Source organism: Rhinolophus sinicus, chromosome 17 (assembly GCF_057876585.1).
Source record: "Rhinolophus sinicus isolate RSI-liver-muscle chromosome 17, RSI-T2T, whole genome shotgun sequence".
In the NCBI taxonomy this organism is placed as follows: domain Eukaryota; kingdom Metazoa; phylum Chordata; class Mammalia; order Chiroptera; family Rhinolophidae; genus Rhinolophus; species Rhinolophus sinicus.
In genome coordinates this window covers 35,312,466-35,329,450 of record NC_142517.1, presented here as the reverse complement: position 1 = coordinate 35,329,450, position 16,985 = coordinate 35,312,466, and the positions used below count along the sequence as shown (strand labels likewise).

Sequence of the window (16,985 nt, the reverse complement as noted above, 5' to 3'; positions counted from 1 at the left end):
AGAAGACTGGCTGTCTTCTATCATTACCTCAGGCTTGGATTTCTGCAGAAGCCTGCTGCTAATTAGTTTTCCTGCTTCTTGCACAGTGCTGTCAGAGTGGTCATTATTTTAAACTCTTAAGTCAACATCACATGTTCCTTCTTAGAACACTCCAGTGGCTCCCCATTTCTCTCAGAGTAAAAGCCATGTTCACTGGCTTCTAGGAGGCCCATTGCAATCCGCCCCCTTCTCCACCTTCACCTTTGACCTTCCAGGCTGTTCTGCCTCAGCAGCACTAGCCTCCTGCTGTTCTTAGGCCATTCCAGGTATGCTCACACTCCGGTCTTTTGTCTGGCCTGTTCCCTCTAGTAGGAATGGTTTCCCCAGGTGTCTGTGGTACCACTCTCACGTTTTTCAAGTGTTGGCTCAGATGTCTTCTCAGTGAGTCCTGCCTTGACTACACTGTTTAAAAATGAAGGCTGACCCATCCTTCCTACACCTCCAATCTCATGCCCTGCTGCCTTTCCCCCCATGGCACTCAGTAACTTCTAGTACATTATTAAGCTTATTATCCATTAGATCACTCTGCTGCAATATGGACTCCCCAAAGGTAGAGAGATTTTTCCGCTGTTGTGCTCACGATGTTATTCCTGAATATGAGAGCAATGCTTGGTGCACAGTAAAGTGCTCAATGAATATTGTTTGATTTGTTGAGTGAAATATTCAGGATGCAATACGTAAGAGATCTTACACAGTATCTTTTTCATAAGCCAGGTTTTTATGAGACCTGTTGCAAGATATGATGCATATTTTCACATTCTGAAGTGAAATCTTGCCATTGGGAGTTTGGATGAATATGGGGCTGCTTGTGGACTGCTGTGTTGATCTGAAGTTGATCTGAGGGAGAAGCCAGTTGTAGCCCCGCTCATTCTGCCCTTGGTGGTGGGTAGTCTCTGGGTATGGGCTTCTACAATGTAAAAACCTCTTAGCAGTTAATACTCGAGTACTGTATTTTAGGTGGTTTCCTCTTTGTTGGCATTATTAGGTAACTCATGAGAATTAAATGTTTTAGGTTTGATTCAAGTAACCCATTTTGAAAAGCACAGGTATAAATTCATAGTCCCATTATAAAAACAATGCGCTTTTGCATATTTTAGCTTATCTCAAGGGCATTCTTATACCTCCTTGCATCAATTTTGGGTGACCAGAAACCTAACCCTCTTTCTCGCATGCGTATTTCCCGAAACACTGTGATCTGTCCTGCTGAAGTCTGACTGCTGGATTAGAAGAACAGTACTGTATAGGGTCTATTTATATACATCTGATTTTAGAATAACTTTTCCTTCTATTACTGTGAGTCCTTCAGTTTCTAATATATATATGTGTGTGTGTATGAACACTATATATATATATTATATATATATATATAATATATATATATATATAATATATATATTATATATATATATATTTACATGTAATTTTTGCTTTGTAGAATGCAGCACTTTTATGGGACAGGAGAATATTTTTCCTCTCAGCTTACAAAGAGCTTATGTTTAGAAATCTGCCGACTCAGCAGGTCACTGTATCATCCCTGCTCACCTAACCTTTGGTGATCTCTGATTGTCTTCTTACTGTTTTACCTGTCTTAGCCTCTTCTCAGAACCTGAATTTATTGATTATATGCTTTTTATAAGAGTAAATCTTACACTTTAGTGTCTCCCAAGGTGCCTGGAGCACTGCTAGGCTGTAATATGATAGCTCTGAGCAGCTAAGAGAAAAAGCCTTTCATGAGGAGTGAATAGATTTTACCTAATAATAATGATTATTAGTGGCTCACTGCTTGAAAGAATGCCAAAAAGAAGACTCATATAGAAACATGACTTAAGTCAGCTAATATAACACTTGTTTGAAAAAGCCAAATCTCAATTAGATGTTGTCATGAGGGAAAGCCTAGGTATAGTTTATCCAAATTAGAAAAGGCAGTTAAGCACCAATTCAAATCATGGTTAAAATTTCCATTTAAATGACTTTGTCAAGTATATGCATAGAAAACTTAAAAATAGACACTTGTGTGAGCTATTATAGGAACTTTATTGTGCAGTAAAGGGAAAAAAAAAACTTTAGTTGCCATGTGGTAGAAAAATACCTTATCAGACTGTTCTTTTTTCTCTCAGCATTCTGAAAGCATCTATATTTCAGGGCTATGATTTAACGAATGCTAATCTTATGAGCCTAAATAAATACACATCAACAGATAAATTTATATTTAATCTCTAGTCTGTTATCTGTTTATTCTCTGAAATATGTGAGTACTAATGAGCCAACAATGTGGAAATTTGGTTTAAAAATGCTAGGACATAAAGGGTGGCAGGCAAATGAGGAAAAGAATGAAACAGTTTCTAAAAACACTCATTTGTTTAACAAGTATTGAATACCACTAGATAATAGTAACTAGGGGCTTGGGACTGAAGTGATAGTCAGGGTTTGGGATATAGAAGAAAAGGAAAAGGGAGATAGCCAATCCCAGCCTTCAAAGCACATACGGTTCGTTCATTGGTTTGTTCATTCACTCATTCATTCATTCATTCATTATCTATTGAATGCTTGCAATCAGTTTACCAGGGATACAATAGTAAAATAAAACAAACCAGAAATTCTTGCATGACTGAGCTTATCTTCTAGTGGGTTAGAAAGGCAATAAATAAGACAAATAAGTAAAAAAATATTGTAGAGTGGTAAGTGCTTAGGAGAAAAATCAAGTAGGAATGGAGACTGGAAGTGTTGAGGGTGGGTGGGAAGCAGGTTGCAATTTTAGATAGGTTGTCCAGGAAAGGACTTGGTGAGTAGGTATCTTTTTAGTAAAGATCTGAAGGAAGTTGGGGAGCTGGTTGTGGAGGTACCTAGAAAAGGAGCAGTGGAAGCACCGGGATGGTGCTGAAGTGAAAGTGTGCCTGGCTTGTTCAGGGAATAACAAGGAGGCTGCTGTGGCTGGAGCAGGATGAACAAACAGGGGAAGCCTTGAGAGGGCTGTGGGTTTCACTTAGTAATGAGCAGCCATTGGAAGGTTTTGCCCCCAGGCTTGGAACAAGAATATGTAATTTAGTAGAGGGAGCCAACCATAAAAAAGGTTAATTAATAATTAAATTCAGCTATAAATTGTCAAGCGGACTGGAAAGGTTGAATTGTACTGGAAGATGTACAACTGGGATGGAGTGAGAAGTGAAAGCTGGATGTAACGGTTTAGGAGTTATCTATGAGAGGTTATGAAGATATATGCACAATTCTAGGAGACTTTGTTGAAAGAGTCGGGGGAAACACTGAAGACAGAGCCTTAGGGAAGCCCTGCCAACACACAGGGGCTGGTGGAAGGATCCAGGGAGGTCCGCAAAATGCTATTCTTTGTTCCCCTTCTGTTTTCTTCTACTTAGTTGTTTGATATGGGTTGTTTTCTAAAGAGATTTCCTGTATTCTCTCTCAGACTTCTTATAAGGTAAAATTATGAAAGCAGGAAGGAAAGATAATTAGAAAACTGTATCTATGATGTTGTCTTCATGCTAGTGACCAACTCTTTCTACAGAGGAGGGGGTGGGTAAATGACTGGCCTTCACCCCACTTCTGATGAGTTAGAACCACAACCAAAAACTGTTTTTAAAGACTATATTAAATGTCTATGATTTTAGGCATAAATACCAAAACAAAACAAACCTCAAAAGTACTGTGTTCTGGGAACTAGATTGATTTCAGTTTATCTGCCTTGCTATCCTGCATACTTTTAAAAGTCTTCATCCACAATTATCCAAAGCACAAATTTGTTCATTTTAATTTTACTACAGAAAAAGCAGAGAACCATGTGATTTCACTGATATGTGGTATATAAACCAAAAACAACAAAAGAACAAGACAAACAAATGAGAAACAGAAACTCATAGACACAGACAATAGTTTAGTGGTTGCCAGAGGGTAAGGGGGGCGGGGGGTGGGGGGTGGGAGATGAGGGTAAGGGGGATCGAATATATGGTGATGGAAGGAGAACTGACTCTGGGTGATGAACACACAATGGGATTTATAGATGATGTAATACAGAATTGTACACCTGAAATCTATGTAATTTTACTAACAATTGTCACCCCAATAAATTTAATAAAAAAAAAAGAGTATGATGCTGAGCGAAATAAGACAGAAAAAGCAGAGAGCCATGTGATTTCACTGATATGTGGTATATAAACCAAAAACAACAAAAGAACAAGACAAACAAATGAGAAACAAAAACTCATAGACACAGACAATAGTTTAGTGGTTACCAGAGGGTAAGGGGGGTGGGGGGTGGGAGATGAGGGTAAAGGGGATCAAATATATGGTGATGGAAGGAGAACTGACTCTGGGTGGTGAACACACAATGGGATTTATAGATGATGTAATACAGAATTGTACATCTGAAATCTATGTAATTTTACTCACAATTGTCACCCCAATAAACTTGAAAAAAAAAATTTTTACTATATGTAAAATGATAAAGGTACTTGCAAATCTTAATATTTTCACAAGTTGAGTTGTGTGGCTTTCATAGCAAGCCTCTGTTTTGTTTGTTTATTTTTAATAAAGATAAAACTTTATGTTATTGTCAGGACGAAAGCAAAATTACATGGGCTGTTGCTTCTGCCAAAGAAACATTGCCCTCTCTTGCTTTAAGGTGTTAAAACACTTAGCAATGTTTTCTGTCTAATTTTAGTGTTGCTTTCTAATTCTGAATTGGAGCAGTTTGCCCTGAAATGTCATGGATATGTATTTTGCCTAAAAGTGGATGCATACAGCTAATTTCTCTTGTGACTTTCAGATGAAAGTCAAAGTTAAAATGGAAAAATTGCAATAGGAAGCTGACATCTTTTTAAACTCTCGAGTGATTTAAGGTGGAATAAAGCCGCTTTCCATTCTCGACTTCATGGAAAATATTAAAGTCCTTTTCAGTAAGCAGGAGAGATGATGAGTGTTACAGATTTTCCTCCTTTTCTCATGAGTTTTTGTGATTCCAATCCTATTCCTGTTAGAGTGTTATTCTGCATTAAAGATCTTGAATGCTGATTTTGAACCATTATTTGTGTACTTATTTTTCCTTAACTTTGTTTGGTGCTATGAGAATGTTCATTATGTTTTGTTTTTTTTTTGTTACAAAGGTTCTAGCAGTATTAGTTCATCTTGACTGATGCCCTTGACTTCAGAGTATAAATAGAAAAATAGAGATAGGTGACAAGGATTGATTAGCAATCCTTTTTCTAAGCGAAACAGTAAGCCTATCTAGAAAAATCACTAGCTCAAAAGCTTGGAGAATGAATTTTTAAAAGAATTAAGGGTAGCGTGGGTGTATGTGTGTGTGTGTGTTTAATTGATAAGGAAATTATCTAGAAGAGCTACAAGGACACAAAGATTCTATCTGGTCTGTTTTACTGTCCTTGAATTTTTATGAAAATATTGGTTTATACGGTTTATTAAACTATTGGAATCGATATTTGCTTTTTTTTAAAGGTGTTTTTTTATTTGTTTTGTTTTGTTTTTAGTAAAAGCAAACTGAAATCAAGATCTTACACCTTTTTGAACTTTTGAATACACACACACACATACACACATGTTTTTTTACTTTATTGTAAAACTTTGTCAGGTTGAAAGGACTCACCTGATTTGCTTCTCTGGTACTTTGTCACCACAGTAGATAGGTGAAAAAATATTTTAGTATTTTCTAGTGTTTACTCTGTTCCAGGCAGTGTTCTAAGCATTTGACATATATTAACTCATTTAACCCTGCCATCCACCCAAAGAGATAAGTATTATTATTTGTCCGTATAAGGAAACAAGTACAACGTGGTTCAGCAATTTGCCCTTTAAGGAGTGGATCTCGGATTTGAACTCAGACGCCAGAGTCTGTGCTCTCAGCCATCATATTACTGCCTGCCTCTTTCCCTCTCTCCTTCTTTCTAGAATTTCCAATTCCAAGGATTAATTTTTCACTCTGACATTCCTTTACCTAATATGGTTTCCTCAGTCTTTAATTTAGGGCTCCTTTTCAGTTTATTTTCTTTTTTCTGACCCTAATGAAGAACTGCACTTTAACTCTCCACCAGTCACTGCTGCTTTTTCACCTTCCCCCTTGGGGATCGTCTCCAACTCTCAAATTATTTCTATGTTCTTAAGTTATATTACATCAGGACTAGAAGCTGATGCTATAATAATGGCTTCACCAGTGCTGAGTAAGATCATATTAATAGGACAATTACCTCATGGTGTCTTACATATATCCTCTATTCCTGTTGACCACATCTTTTTTTTCCTACTGCATTTGCAAAACCACATTCTTCTTGCCTTAGCTCTTGCTCTTAGTGATGCCATTTTATGTTTTCATGAATATGTCTCAGATTTCTCAAGACCTTTGCATTTGGACTGTAATCCACAAACATGTTCGCCTCTTTGTGGATGTCATATAGCATCTATTCAGGTGATTTATGAAAGTTTATAACTGTGTATCCTAGGATCTCCTGGCTCTTGAGACACATTGCCATTCATATGCTGAAAGTGTAAATTCCCATTGAGCGTAAAACTGTCAAAGACTGTTGTGTGATTCAGTATGATAAATAGGTCCCGCGGACCAGCTGTTGGCACATTGTCTTCCTCACTGTGTTGGAGGGAAGAGGAGAAAAAAAGAATGGAGCACTATCTCCCACCCTCCTACACTCAGTGGCCCTCACCCCATCCCCCATGCTCCCTCTCTACTTGGTGTGATCTACTGGACGCTCCACTCTTATTGATCGGGAAATCACACTGATGAGTTTTCTGCTTCCCAAGATAGTCATTACCTGATTACCGAGTCCCATACCACGTTGAGTTCGCAACAGTGAGTTTACAGTGATTGCTGCTGTATGTTATTAAAGACTGTAATTTGTAGAGGCAACTTTTCCCTTCTATCCCTACCTTTTCACAATAATGTTTGGTATTTAGAGTCTGAGGTGGCTGGGGATGAGTGGTGAGCAGTTGCCTAGTATACGTCTTCTGACTCTGTTGCAGGTGTTTTAGTTTTTGTTTTTGTTTTAAATCATGGGTGTTTCTAGGCTGGAATTGTTTTCCCTTAATGGTCTTGACATCCAGAGAGGCCCCCTAGACTCAGGACGCGCTGCCGTCACTTCATTTCCATTGGAGCAAGATCTTGACTACTTTGCTTGTTCCTTTGTTTGAAAGTGATGCACTTTGCTCGTTGAAATCGTCTGTACTATGTCCAATTATTGCACCAAGATTCCCTTTTAACTAGCTTGTTTATAGTCTTGTGACGACCTTCTACCCAGACAGTGGGAGCTTTGGCTAGAGGATTGGAGGTGAGGGGGTGTTTTCCCTTCTAGCTGGGGAGCTTATGTGTTCCTTGGCATCTCGTTCTTGCTTCTGTTACATCATGATAGCATTGTAATTTATTGATTTCCCTGTAAGTTTCCCCCACCTGACTGAAATTCTCACAGACAACGAGCACGCAGTTCAGGGCTTGGCATCACTGTGGTTGTAAAATAGTGCTAAACTTTGTGTTCCCTGCTTCGTTCCAAAACATCGTTCAAGATGGTACTGTTAGAACCAATCGAAAGAATCTCTTGGTTTTAATAGGTTTTTAGAAATTGGCTGAGGGACTTAAATACCACACGGATATGTTTAAATAAATGTGATTATTTCAACAATGGACTTGTAACCAAGCTTTTAAGAATACAACTACCCTCAGTCCAGTTTCACAGCTCAGTGCCTTTGTCCCTGTGATGTCTTCCAGAAGTGCCTTCTGTGGTGTCCTGTCTACCAAATTGCTCTTCCCTCTCAAAGCCAGCCACGAGAACACTGCCTCTGGGAAGTTTCCTTACCTCTCTCATCCGGAGCTCATCCATGTCTTCCTTGGGCTTAGATGTACTTTTATTATGCCAAAGCTATTTAGCGCTGATGCTTTACAAAACCTGTTTCTCATTTAGATCTGACCTTGAGGCCAAGGCCCATGTCTGTTCATTTTGCATTTCTATTGATAATGTGGTGCCAGGTAAACAACAGGTGCTAAGTAAATGTGGAGTTGTATTGGATTCCTTTATAATAATAGCACTGAGTGGGGGAGTCATCTGATGAATAGAATGGGAACCCAGGAGGAGAAAGGGATTGGAGCAGATATTATTGTGATGACTAGTGGGAGGCTGAGGATGAGAGGATAGATGCTGTCAGGGATGCTGTCAGGGATGACACCTACCAGTTTGGGTGGTGGCTGGAATTTGGGAGTTGTGGACAGAGATGTTAGCAAATGTGAGAATAGAGGCAGGGACTATGGTAGTTGTAGATAGAGCCCTGGGAATAGAAGGTTTATACAGGATGACAAGACAGAGATGCAGTGTGGGAAAGTGGAGGACCCACGAGATGGTGACCATATTGGAAGTTGAACAGCAGTAGCTGGTAACTGGCCGCTGTGACGATGAGGAAAGGGAGGGAAGCGGGGCAGGGAATCCCTTCTGCCACCAGGGGTTGTTGCAGGATGGGGAGGGGAATTCCTGTGACTATGGAAACTTGGGACTGGCGATAGTGTTGGACAGTTGTATAAGCTCTGCATGGTCAGTCAGTGATTGATGATTAAATTGTATCTTGGGCAGTAGTGGGGAGCTAGGACTGGTAAAAGAACCAGATGACAGATTTGGCCTAGCTTGCCAGGGAATGAGATCATGTGTGACCATAATGCTGAACAAACAGGATTAAAAGGGTACATCAGAAATTTGTTTTGTTTTCTCCTCCTTTCCCCTCACTGCCTGTTTAAACCGCTCTGTTGGGGTATGTTGTTTGTCTCTGAATAAAATCTAGGACAGCCTTGGTTGCTTCTTAGCTTCTCTCAGATTTAAAACAACAACAAAAAATCTTTCTTGTGTTATAATCATGTAATGTGATAAATATTGCTTATACATGGACGATCATACCATGATATATAAATGTGTCAAAGTAGTAAGGTGTCTACCTTAAACTTATACAAGGTTACCTGTCAAATTCATTCAATTAAAAATCCTTTCAATAACTGAAACAGTTTTAGTTTAGTAAGTATCATGTCTGGTCTAGTCCAGTGTAATAATACATATTTTATTCATTCAGAGGTAAAGCTCCTCCGTCTTTTGTAGTTTCATTTGCTGTAGATGTGAAGCCTCTAATGCAGAAGGCTTCTTCTCCCTGTTTCCCCCTAACACATCTGCTCGTTCTTGCCCACTCACCAGGCAACTCTGGCTTTTTCGGAGTAGACTAAGTAGTGATTGTTGAGAAAGTACAGGAAGCTCTTACAGTATGGCAGACATCACTCTGCCATTGGTTCCTTCTGGCCATGGCAGATGGAAACCTGACTTGTTCGTTTGCGGGCACTTCTGTAGGTCCGTTGGAATGCGGTCCCCTCCACATTTCTCTGGCTCTCTCATCTGTTTTCCTTGCTGTGGGGAAATGCACATCCTCTTTCATTCAGGTGGTATGCTGCTGAGGTTTCCTCACTGACACGTGCAGCCTTAATTCAGATTCAGGTCGTGTTGACTTGGCAGTATTTATGGGATAGTTGCTAGGTGGAAACAGCCAGTAGGTTTTAGGAAGTACTCTTCTAGTGCCTAGAGAGAGGCAGGAGCCAGGAATACAGATGTGGGGTAAATGCCATGCAGGTGGTGGTTGAAGTCATTAGAGTGGACGTGGTTGCCCAGAAAGAGACATTGAACCTCACAGAGATGCTGTCCTTTAAGAAACAGGAGAAGGAAAAGGAGCTGGCAAAGAAGGTGGGACCCTGTTCCAGAGTATTGGTTCTGTAAAGGGGTCCGCTGACAATTATGTAGATTATTGTCATTTTTTTTAGCCAGAATGTGGAACTTATAAATACATACATTTTTCTTTTAATTATGAAAAGACACTGATTTCCTCCTGTTTTGAAAATCAATGTTAATTTTATTTTAGAATTTCTAATTCTTTGAAGACAAAATTTTAACTCTTTTTTTTTTTTCCAGTTGTGTATGAACACAGATCAAGATTAGAGAAATCCTTGCAAAAAGAAAGACTTGAACATAAGAAAGCAAAGGAAGGTAAATAAATAATGTAATTTGTGTTTTTTTTAAGACTCTTCTTTGAAGCATCGTGTATTTGCTTTACTACTTTTTTGCTAAGAAATTTCTCAAATTAACCACCCAAAGTCAGTTTTGTAGGCAGACAGAGAAAGATGTCAAGCAATATGCTATGTGTTGTGTAATAAGGTAACTCCTGCTTGAGACTGGATTTAGAATCTTTCATTCAGTTTGTGTTTCCATGAGGTAGTCGTATATTGGTTACACATAGTATTTCAGAAATAAACAGCTTTTCATCTAAATGTTATACATATATGTTAACTAATACCTGGAGCTTTTGTCCACAAATATCCACAAATACCTAGTGAAGGCTTTTATTGGACAGCCGATGGATTCAATTTGAAAAATTATCATTTAGCATAGGTATTAGGCAATGGTATGATTTTTATCAGAATTTTTGTATAAAGCTTAAGCTTTATACAGGGTGTAATTTAAAGTTATCTGCATTTATATTTTTATTTATTTATATTTTGTGATAAATCTTTATACTTAGGTGTTCTGTCTAATTAACTCAGTAGGTAAAAGGAAGAAGAATAGGGGAGAGTGTTATGGGTTAGAACGTTTTACTGACACTTGGCTTAACTCTGAGAAGAATAGAAGTTTAACATCATTAAAATGCTTTGATAGGATTTGGCATTTCCTTGTCTTCAAATACACAGTGATTTTATAGAGCCATCTAGTGGACAATGAAGCTTTAAGAGCATTCAGGATGGTTTAAATAGCTTGAAGTCTCTTTTCAGGTCCTGAATGACTTTAGTGTGCCATCTAGTGGATAGTAATAAATCATCTCTGTCTTTAGTAAGTGCTTGATGTTTTTGTTTTTGTTTTTTTCTCCTTTAATTTCAAGGGAGTTAATCACAGAGTGCACATTTTAAATGCCCTTTTAATCGATTGGTTATAATGTGGATTTTGTTGATGCAAGATTTACACCTCTTAGATAAAGAGGAAAATTATATAATAGTTTTTTTTCAATTGTTTCTAAAATATTAGGAGGTAAAATCAAGTATACATAAGTCACCAAGTAGATTGAAACTTAGAACATTTTTTGTAAGTCTGAGTAAAGTGAACTTTATGCTTTCAGATGTTTAAAAAATTCACAATGAATTCCTACACTCTATTTTCTCCATTTTGTATTTTCTAGATTTTCTTGTTTATAAGTTAGAAGCACAAGAAACACTAAATAAAGGAAGGGTAAGTTTTCTTTTTCCTTATTTTTTTTTCCATGAAAGTTGGAGGAGAGGAGAATATCGTAAAATGTTTTACTCTGTTGATCATTAGGATTGAGGATTGTGGACTGAAGTACAAGGTGTGATCAAACAATGTGGTAAATGTTTAAATTTAAAAAAAAGACTACAGTAAAAGACACATTGCCACTAATCCCCCTCAAAATACTCCCCCTCGCGTCGAACACACTTACCTCATTGATCTTGCCACTTTCTGAAGCAGTTCTGGAAGTCCTTTTTCATTAGTATCTTTAGTTGTGCTATCGTGGCTGCCTCAATGTCCTGAATCATTTTGACTTTGGGGACGAGCCAGAAGTCGCAAGGTGCCAGACCCTGTGAATAAGGTGGGTGAGGATACACCGTAATGTTTTTTATTTGACAGAAATTACAGTACCAGAAGTGATGTATGACACGGAGCATTGTCATGATGGAGGATGATTTATAGTACACTTTAAAACACACCTTCTCTCAACTGTAGCTCACACCCGACTGCACTGAACAAGTTGCAACTTGTCACACACTGTTACTAAGGTTCGATGCACCACTTTCTGTACTGAAGATCCCTGCCTTTCTGTTGGATGGGTACTCAGCAGCAGCATTCACCATATTTTTTTATCACACCTCGTACATTTTTTTTTTTTTTGCTACCAAAATATTCCAAAACTAAGACTTTAAATTTTTTTCTTTTAAAACCTCCCTTTGCTTATCATAATATTGATGATAGCGATAAATTGTGAATAGCCTTAATGTTTTAACAGTAAAGAGTAGATTGTTTTTATTCATTTATTTGTCCATTTGTTTATAGTCTCTCTTTGTTATAGAATATAATAGATATTTTGGTTTGCCTTTGCACTTACTGCTACTTACACAGACATCACTGTGTAACATCTGACACGGTACCTAAATGGTCTAGAGTCATCATTCAAAAACACTTGTGGAATGAATGAATTAATAATGATTCTGGCTTTAAATAAAATTTAAGTTCAAATTAACTGGAGAAAAGCAAGTCTTTCTCTTACTCTAAAAATAACCACGTAAGCATTAATTGAATAAAACGGGCATTTTGGGGGTGATAAAACTGAGAAGAGTCAGTTCCTTGGATAGCTGGGAAGCTATTAGCTTTAAACTCTTACTTGCTTTTAAAAGTCTTAACCAACACTGTGTTGCACATTTTATAATGTAATTTTCTTATAAATCAAACTAGTAAAGCAATAAAATGAAGTGATAAAGCAAAAACGCAGTTCATTTTGGAATTTGAGAAAAATTGAAAAAGCAGTGATTGAGGGTGAATTTGTGCTGGCCCTGGGATAAGCAAGGGGGATGGCACGTAAGGACAACACAGTGTGGGGAGAGAAAACCTTCAGGGGTCATGTATACCGACTGGGTATGGCTGCCTAGGACTGCGGAAATGTGTGAGGCCCACGTGTGAAGTTGTTCCCCTGGGACACAGTGATCGTCTACTACTGCTGGTACACAGAAGAATTCAGCCATAGGCTCAGGCTCAAGCTTTAGTCTTGGCTCTGCTACCAAAGGAAATACTTGCCTTTGGCCTGTTCCTTTTCCATCTGTATTTCACTCCGTGAAATGGAATCTCACTGGGGTAAAGTAACATAAGTATAATAGAATTTGGTACCCACTGCAGCTCAGGGGAGGAAAGCCGCTTTTCTCTCCCCTCCCCTAAGCCATGCTAAGTTTCTGAGACCTGGTCCTTGTTGGTTTATTTAGCCCCATTTTCCCTTGGAGCAGTTGGGCACACTGTATTATTATGTATATGCAGTACTGTGTCCCAGGACAAGTTTCTTCATACATCTGGGCCTCAGTTGTTCCTCTAAGTATGAGAAGGAGTAAAGCATCTCCAAGGGCCCTGCCAAGCTCCTATTTTATGATTCCATGTTCTCTTTTTCATTACTAAAATCTAGCAAACTTCTGGGAATGTTAAAACTTTATTTCTGCTATTATATAAAGAGATGGCCTGAGAGACATCTTAGTTCAAGTGTAGAATTCATTTTGGCTTACACAAGTGAAATAAATGAAATTCTTCTGTGTAGTAAGAATTTTAAGCTGTATTTAGCAAAAGCGCCAGATTTGTTTTATCTTTGTGTTAACTATTTTGTTTTCAATTTTCAGCAAGATTCCAATAGTAGATACAGTGCGTTGAATGTGCAGCATCAGATGTTGAAAGTAAGTAATTTAAAATTGTTCTTCATGAATGAATGAAAGGATTGACTAACTTAAGTGATTAAGGAAAGTTAGAGAACTTGATTTGTATTATAATGTGGTATGTTAAAGTTGTATTTGACTGAAAATGATTTGTAATTATAATGTCTCATCATATTTATCACCTGATTACAAAGAATATATTTAGTTTACACATTTACACATTTTCTTATAAATCAGGCTCTCTGGTCAACTTAATTTTTAATTTTGTTCTGGTCTGTATTCTTTAAGGCTTTTTGTCTGTTTATTTTCTCAGATGTTTTCTTTATCTTAGGCACATTGGAGGTGGTAAAACTATTAAAATGCTTCCTTTGTGTTTCTAATATTTAATGTGTCCTTTTATCTACCAGAGGGACACAGTTTACAATTAAAGATTCTCCTTCCTTGGTTCTTGGGTAAAATTCATTATTGTGTATCAGGAAAGACGAAAGAAAAAGAGAGAGAGATTCATTATTTCTGTCATGCTAGAGGAGAAGAGTGGTGTGCCATTATGCCATGGCCCCACCCCTCCAACACCCCAGCTTTTTGCTTGTCATTGCCTTTCCTCCTGTGTCAGTAGAGCAAGTCCTTTTTATTGAAACTAGAACCTTTTCTATTAAGAAAGCAGTTCATGAATTAAATCAGAGCATCCCTTCACACAAAACATTTGGAGACTGTAGAATTTACCTAGATTGTGATTGCAGCATGATATAATCAGAAGTAAGACAAATAAGAATAACTCGATAAACAATTCATTACTTCCCCAAAGGGGAAGAGTCTTTTTGTTTTTTTAAACTGGGTTACCAGGAAGGCTGAAAATCAAAGAAGGAATATCAAAAATGTTAGGAAAACAACAGATTGAAAGAGGAAGTCTGAAATAGCCACAGAGGGATAATTTTTCCATTAGCTTTACCTTGTTTCCACAGTAATATGAGTGCCTGGGAATTTCCCCACATCCCTCCCTTTTCCATCTCACATGCTCACTTCGAACTTCTTGTTGTTCCCATTGATGTTAAAAATCAGGGAGAAAATTATTTTTGGCCATGATCCCAAGCTATTCATTTGAAATATAAGGGAAATGGAGGGGAACAGCACAAATTAAAAGCAACCTGAGGAAAATGAAACCTCCTTCCTCATTTGTTCTTATTTTCTTGCAAGAGAAAGGTTACGCTATAGAGAAATAGGCTCTGATATAATTTAGAGAATGTACGTCTTTGCTCAAGGTCTCATCTTTGCAGAGTCAGCATGAGGAGCTGAAGAAACAGCACAGCGACTTGGAAGAGGAACATCGCAAACAAGGAGAAGACTTCAGTAGGACGTTTAATGACCATAAGCAGAAATACCTGCAGCTGCAGCAAGAGAAAGAACAGGAACTTTCTAAGCTAAAAGGTATGTGGGACTCTAGTTAGCCAGTTTATATGGAAGTAAGTGCTCAGATGAATGTTTCAATAGAACAGTAGTTTTGGTTTTTGCATACTGGTTGATTTATATTTATCATGTTGTCCTTTACCAGACACTTATTTCTTTGTAACATTTCACATGTATCTTACCTCTTTGGTTTGTTTTGGGAAGCAGAATAGAATATGCAGTGTTTCTTAGTGGGATGCCTCGGCCACCAACAAAGAACCATTGGGCAAGACGGTTCTTTGTGTGTGTGTTGATCTCTGATCTCAACCCACAAAATGCCATTAATGCTATGTAATCATTGTAATGATCAAAAATTGTGATGGTGAAGCATTTCTAAAAATCTCCAAGGAGGGCAGAAAGATTTCGAAGTGATTGCTAACAGTAGCTTCGAAAAGCTCAGGTTCTAGAGTCAGACTGCCCTGATGACTCTTGGCCTCTTCAGTTACTAGTGAGCTGACCATGGGCAAGCAGTGTAGTTCCCACCAGCTTCACTGTCCTCGTCTGTCACAGCTGGGATATTCATCCTCATGTGGGATTGGTGTGAGGATTTAGTAATTTATATAAAGCACCTAGAACAACTGCTGGTACGTGACAGACCGTCACTGTGTATGAACTGCCATCAACATCAGCATCAGGTGTTTTCACCTGATGGAACAAAATGTATCACTTCTCAAAGTACGTGTAAGTCCTGGAAAAGGGAAACAGCACATACTACACTCACTTATTCGGTGATTCACAAGTATTAAATGACATTAAATTTAAATAAACTGTGTAAGTTTAAAGTGTGTAAAATGACTTCAAAATTTTGGCACATGGCTCTTGCAAAAACAATAGTGAGAGTTGAGTAAGGTCTGCAGTCTAGTTAATTGTTCTGTGCCCAACAACAATTTCCTGGTGTGAGTGTAATGTGCTACATTTATAAAATAAGACGTCATCATAGACGGAAGCTGGGTGATGGGTACTTACTTTGGATCACTCTTCTTTTCTTATTTTTTTTTGCATCGTTTTGCCTATAAATATTTAAAAATAATAAGTTACAACAAAAACACTTATAGGAGTTAAGTAGCCACTGAGGCAATTTACAAAGGGTTAAGGTGATCTTGACTGAATTGGGCTGGCTGTCAGCAGGTGATACCCAGAGATGTAGACATGTAGGGGCTTTGGCTTGTTGGTGATGTGACAGGTGGTGGGTGGTCATTAAGATAACAAAATAGGGAAAGGAAGAAAGACGAAACACCAGAAACCCTCACAAAGTATTAGGTTGGTGCCAAAGTAATTGCAGTTTAAAAGGTTGAAAATAATTGTAAAAACCGCAATTACTTTTGTATCGACCTAATAGTATAAAGAGAGAACCAGAGGACACCAGTGTCAGATAGTATTTGGCATGCCCTGGGAAGCTACACCTTTTAGTGGTGAGAGAAGAGACGTTTGGCTTATTGGATGCACTGTTTAGCATTTGCAAACCTGAGGTAAGCTGAATAAATACATTAAACTATACTGATAAGTACATTCATTAAGGAATGAGAAACAATTTCTTAGGTGCCTGACCTGTGCTTGGCATACTTTACATAATTAGCTCATTTAATTTTAGCAATATCACTAAAGGACAGGTTTTCTTATATCTACCCTATATTTACTTTCTTTGAAACAAAATCCACATGTATTAAAATTTTAACAAATTATATGTAGAAGTAAGAAATAACCATGGAAAATAGGACACATGTATGTGAGTTCTATGTATTAACGTAATTCAAGCCCGTAACCCAGTCTGAACTTCCTGGCACCCAGGACAAAAGGGGAAATACAGTGAGTACAGTACTCTTGTCATCAGAAAGAGGGACTGTACCAGTACCATGGGGGGCAGGGAGAGACTGAGACAACAGGAAAGTGATGGGGAAAACCAGCAGAGAGAACCCTGTATGTTGCCGGCTAATTTGGGGAAGAAATTTCTTGAAGAGACTTAACCAACAGAGTATGACAATGCCTTTAATGACACTTTTATTTATAAGTAATTTTCATGTCAACAGTTTTGTTTGCTTATGATCCTTGAGAA

At 38.0% G+C, this 16,985-nt stretch overlaps 1 protein-coding gene across 5 annotated transcripts in view; it reads left to right on the top strand.

Moving 5' to 3' along the window:
• The window catches only part of GOLIM4 (golgi integral membrane protein 4), a 74,828-nt gene that overhangs the window by 33,215 nt on the left and 24,628 nt on the right, over positions 1 to 16,985 (top strand). For all 5 annotated transcript variants that reach the window (XM_088794590.1, XM_088794589.1, XM_088794588.1 and 2 more), the window contains exons 2-5: positions 9,993 to 10,067; positions 11,248 to 11,297; positions 13,457 to 13,510; positions 14,764 to 14,914. In XM_088794590.1, coding sequence (XP_088650716.1) covers positions 9,993 to 10,067; positions 11,248 to 11,297; positions 13,457 to 13,510; positions 14,764 to 14,914 — 330 coding nt within the window. The remainder of the gene's footprint in view (positions 1 to 9,992; positions 10,068 to 11,247; positions 11,298 to 13,456; positions 13,511 to 14,763; positions 14,915 to 16,985) is intronic.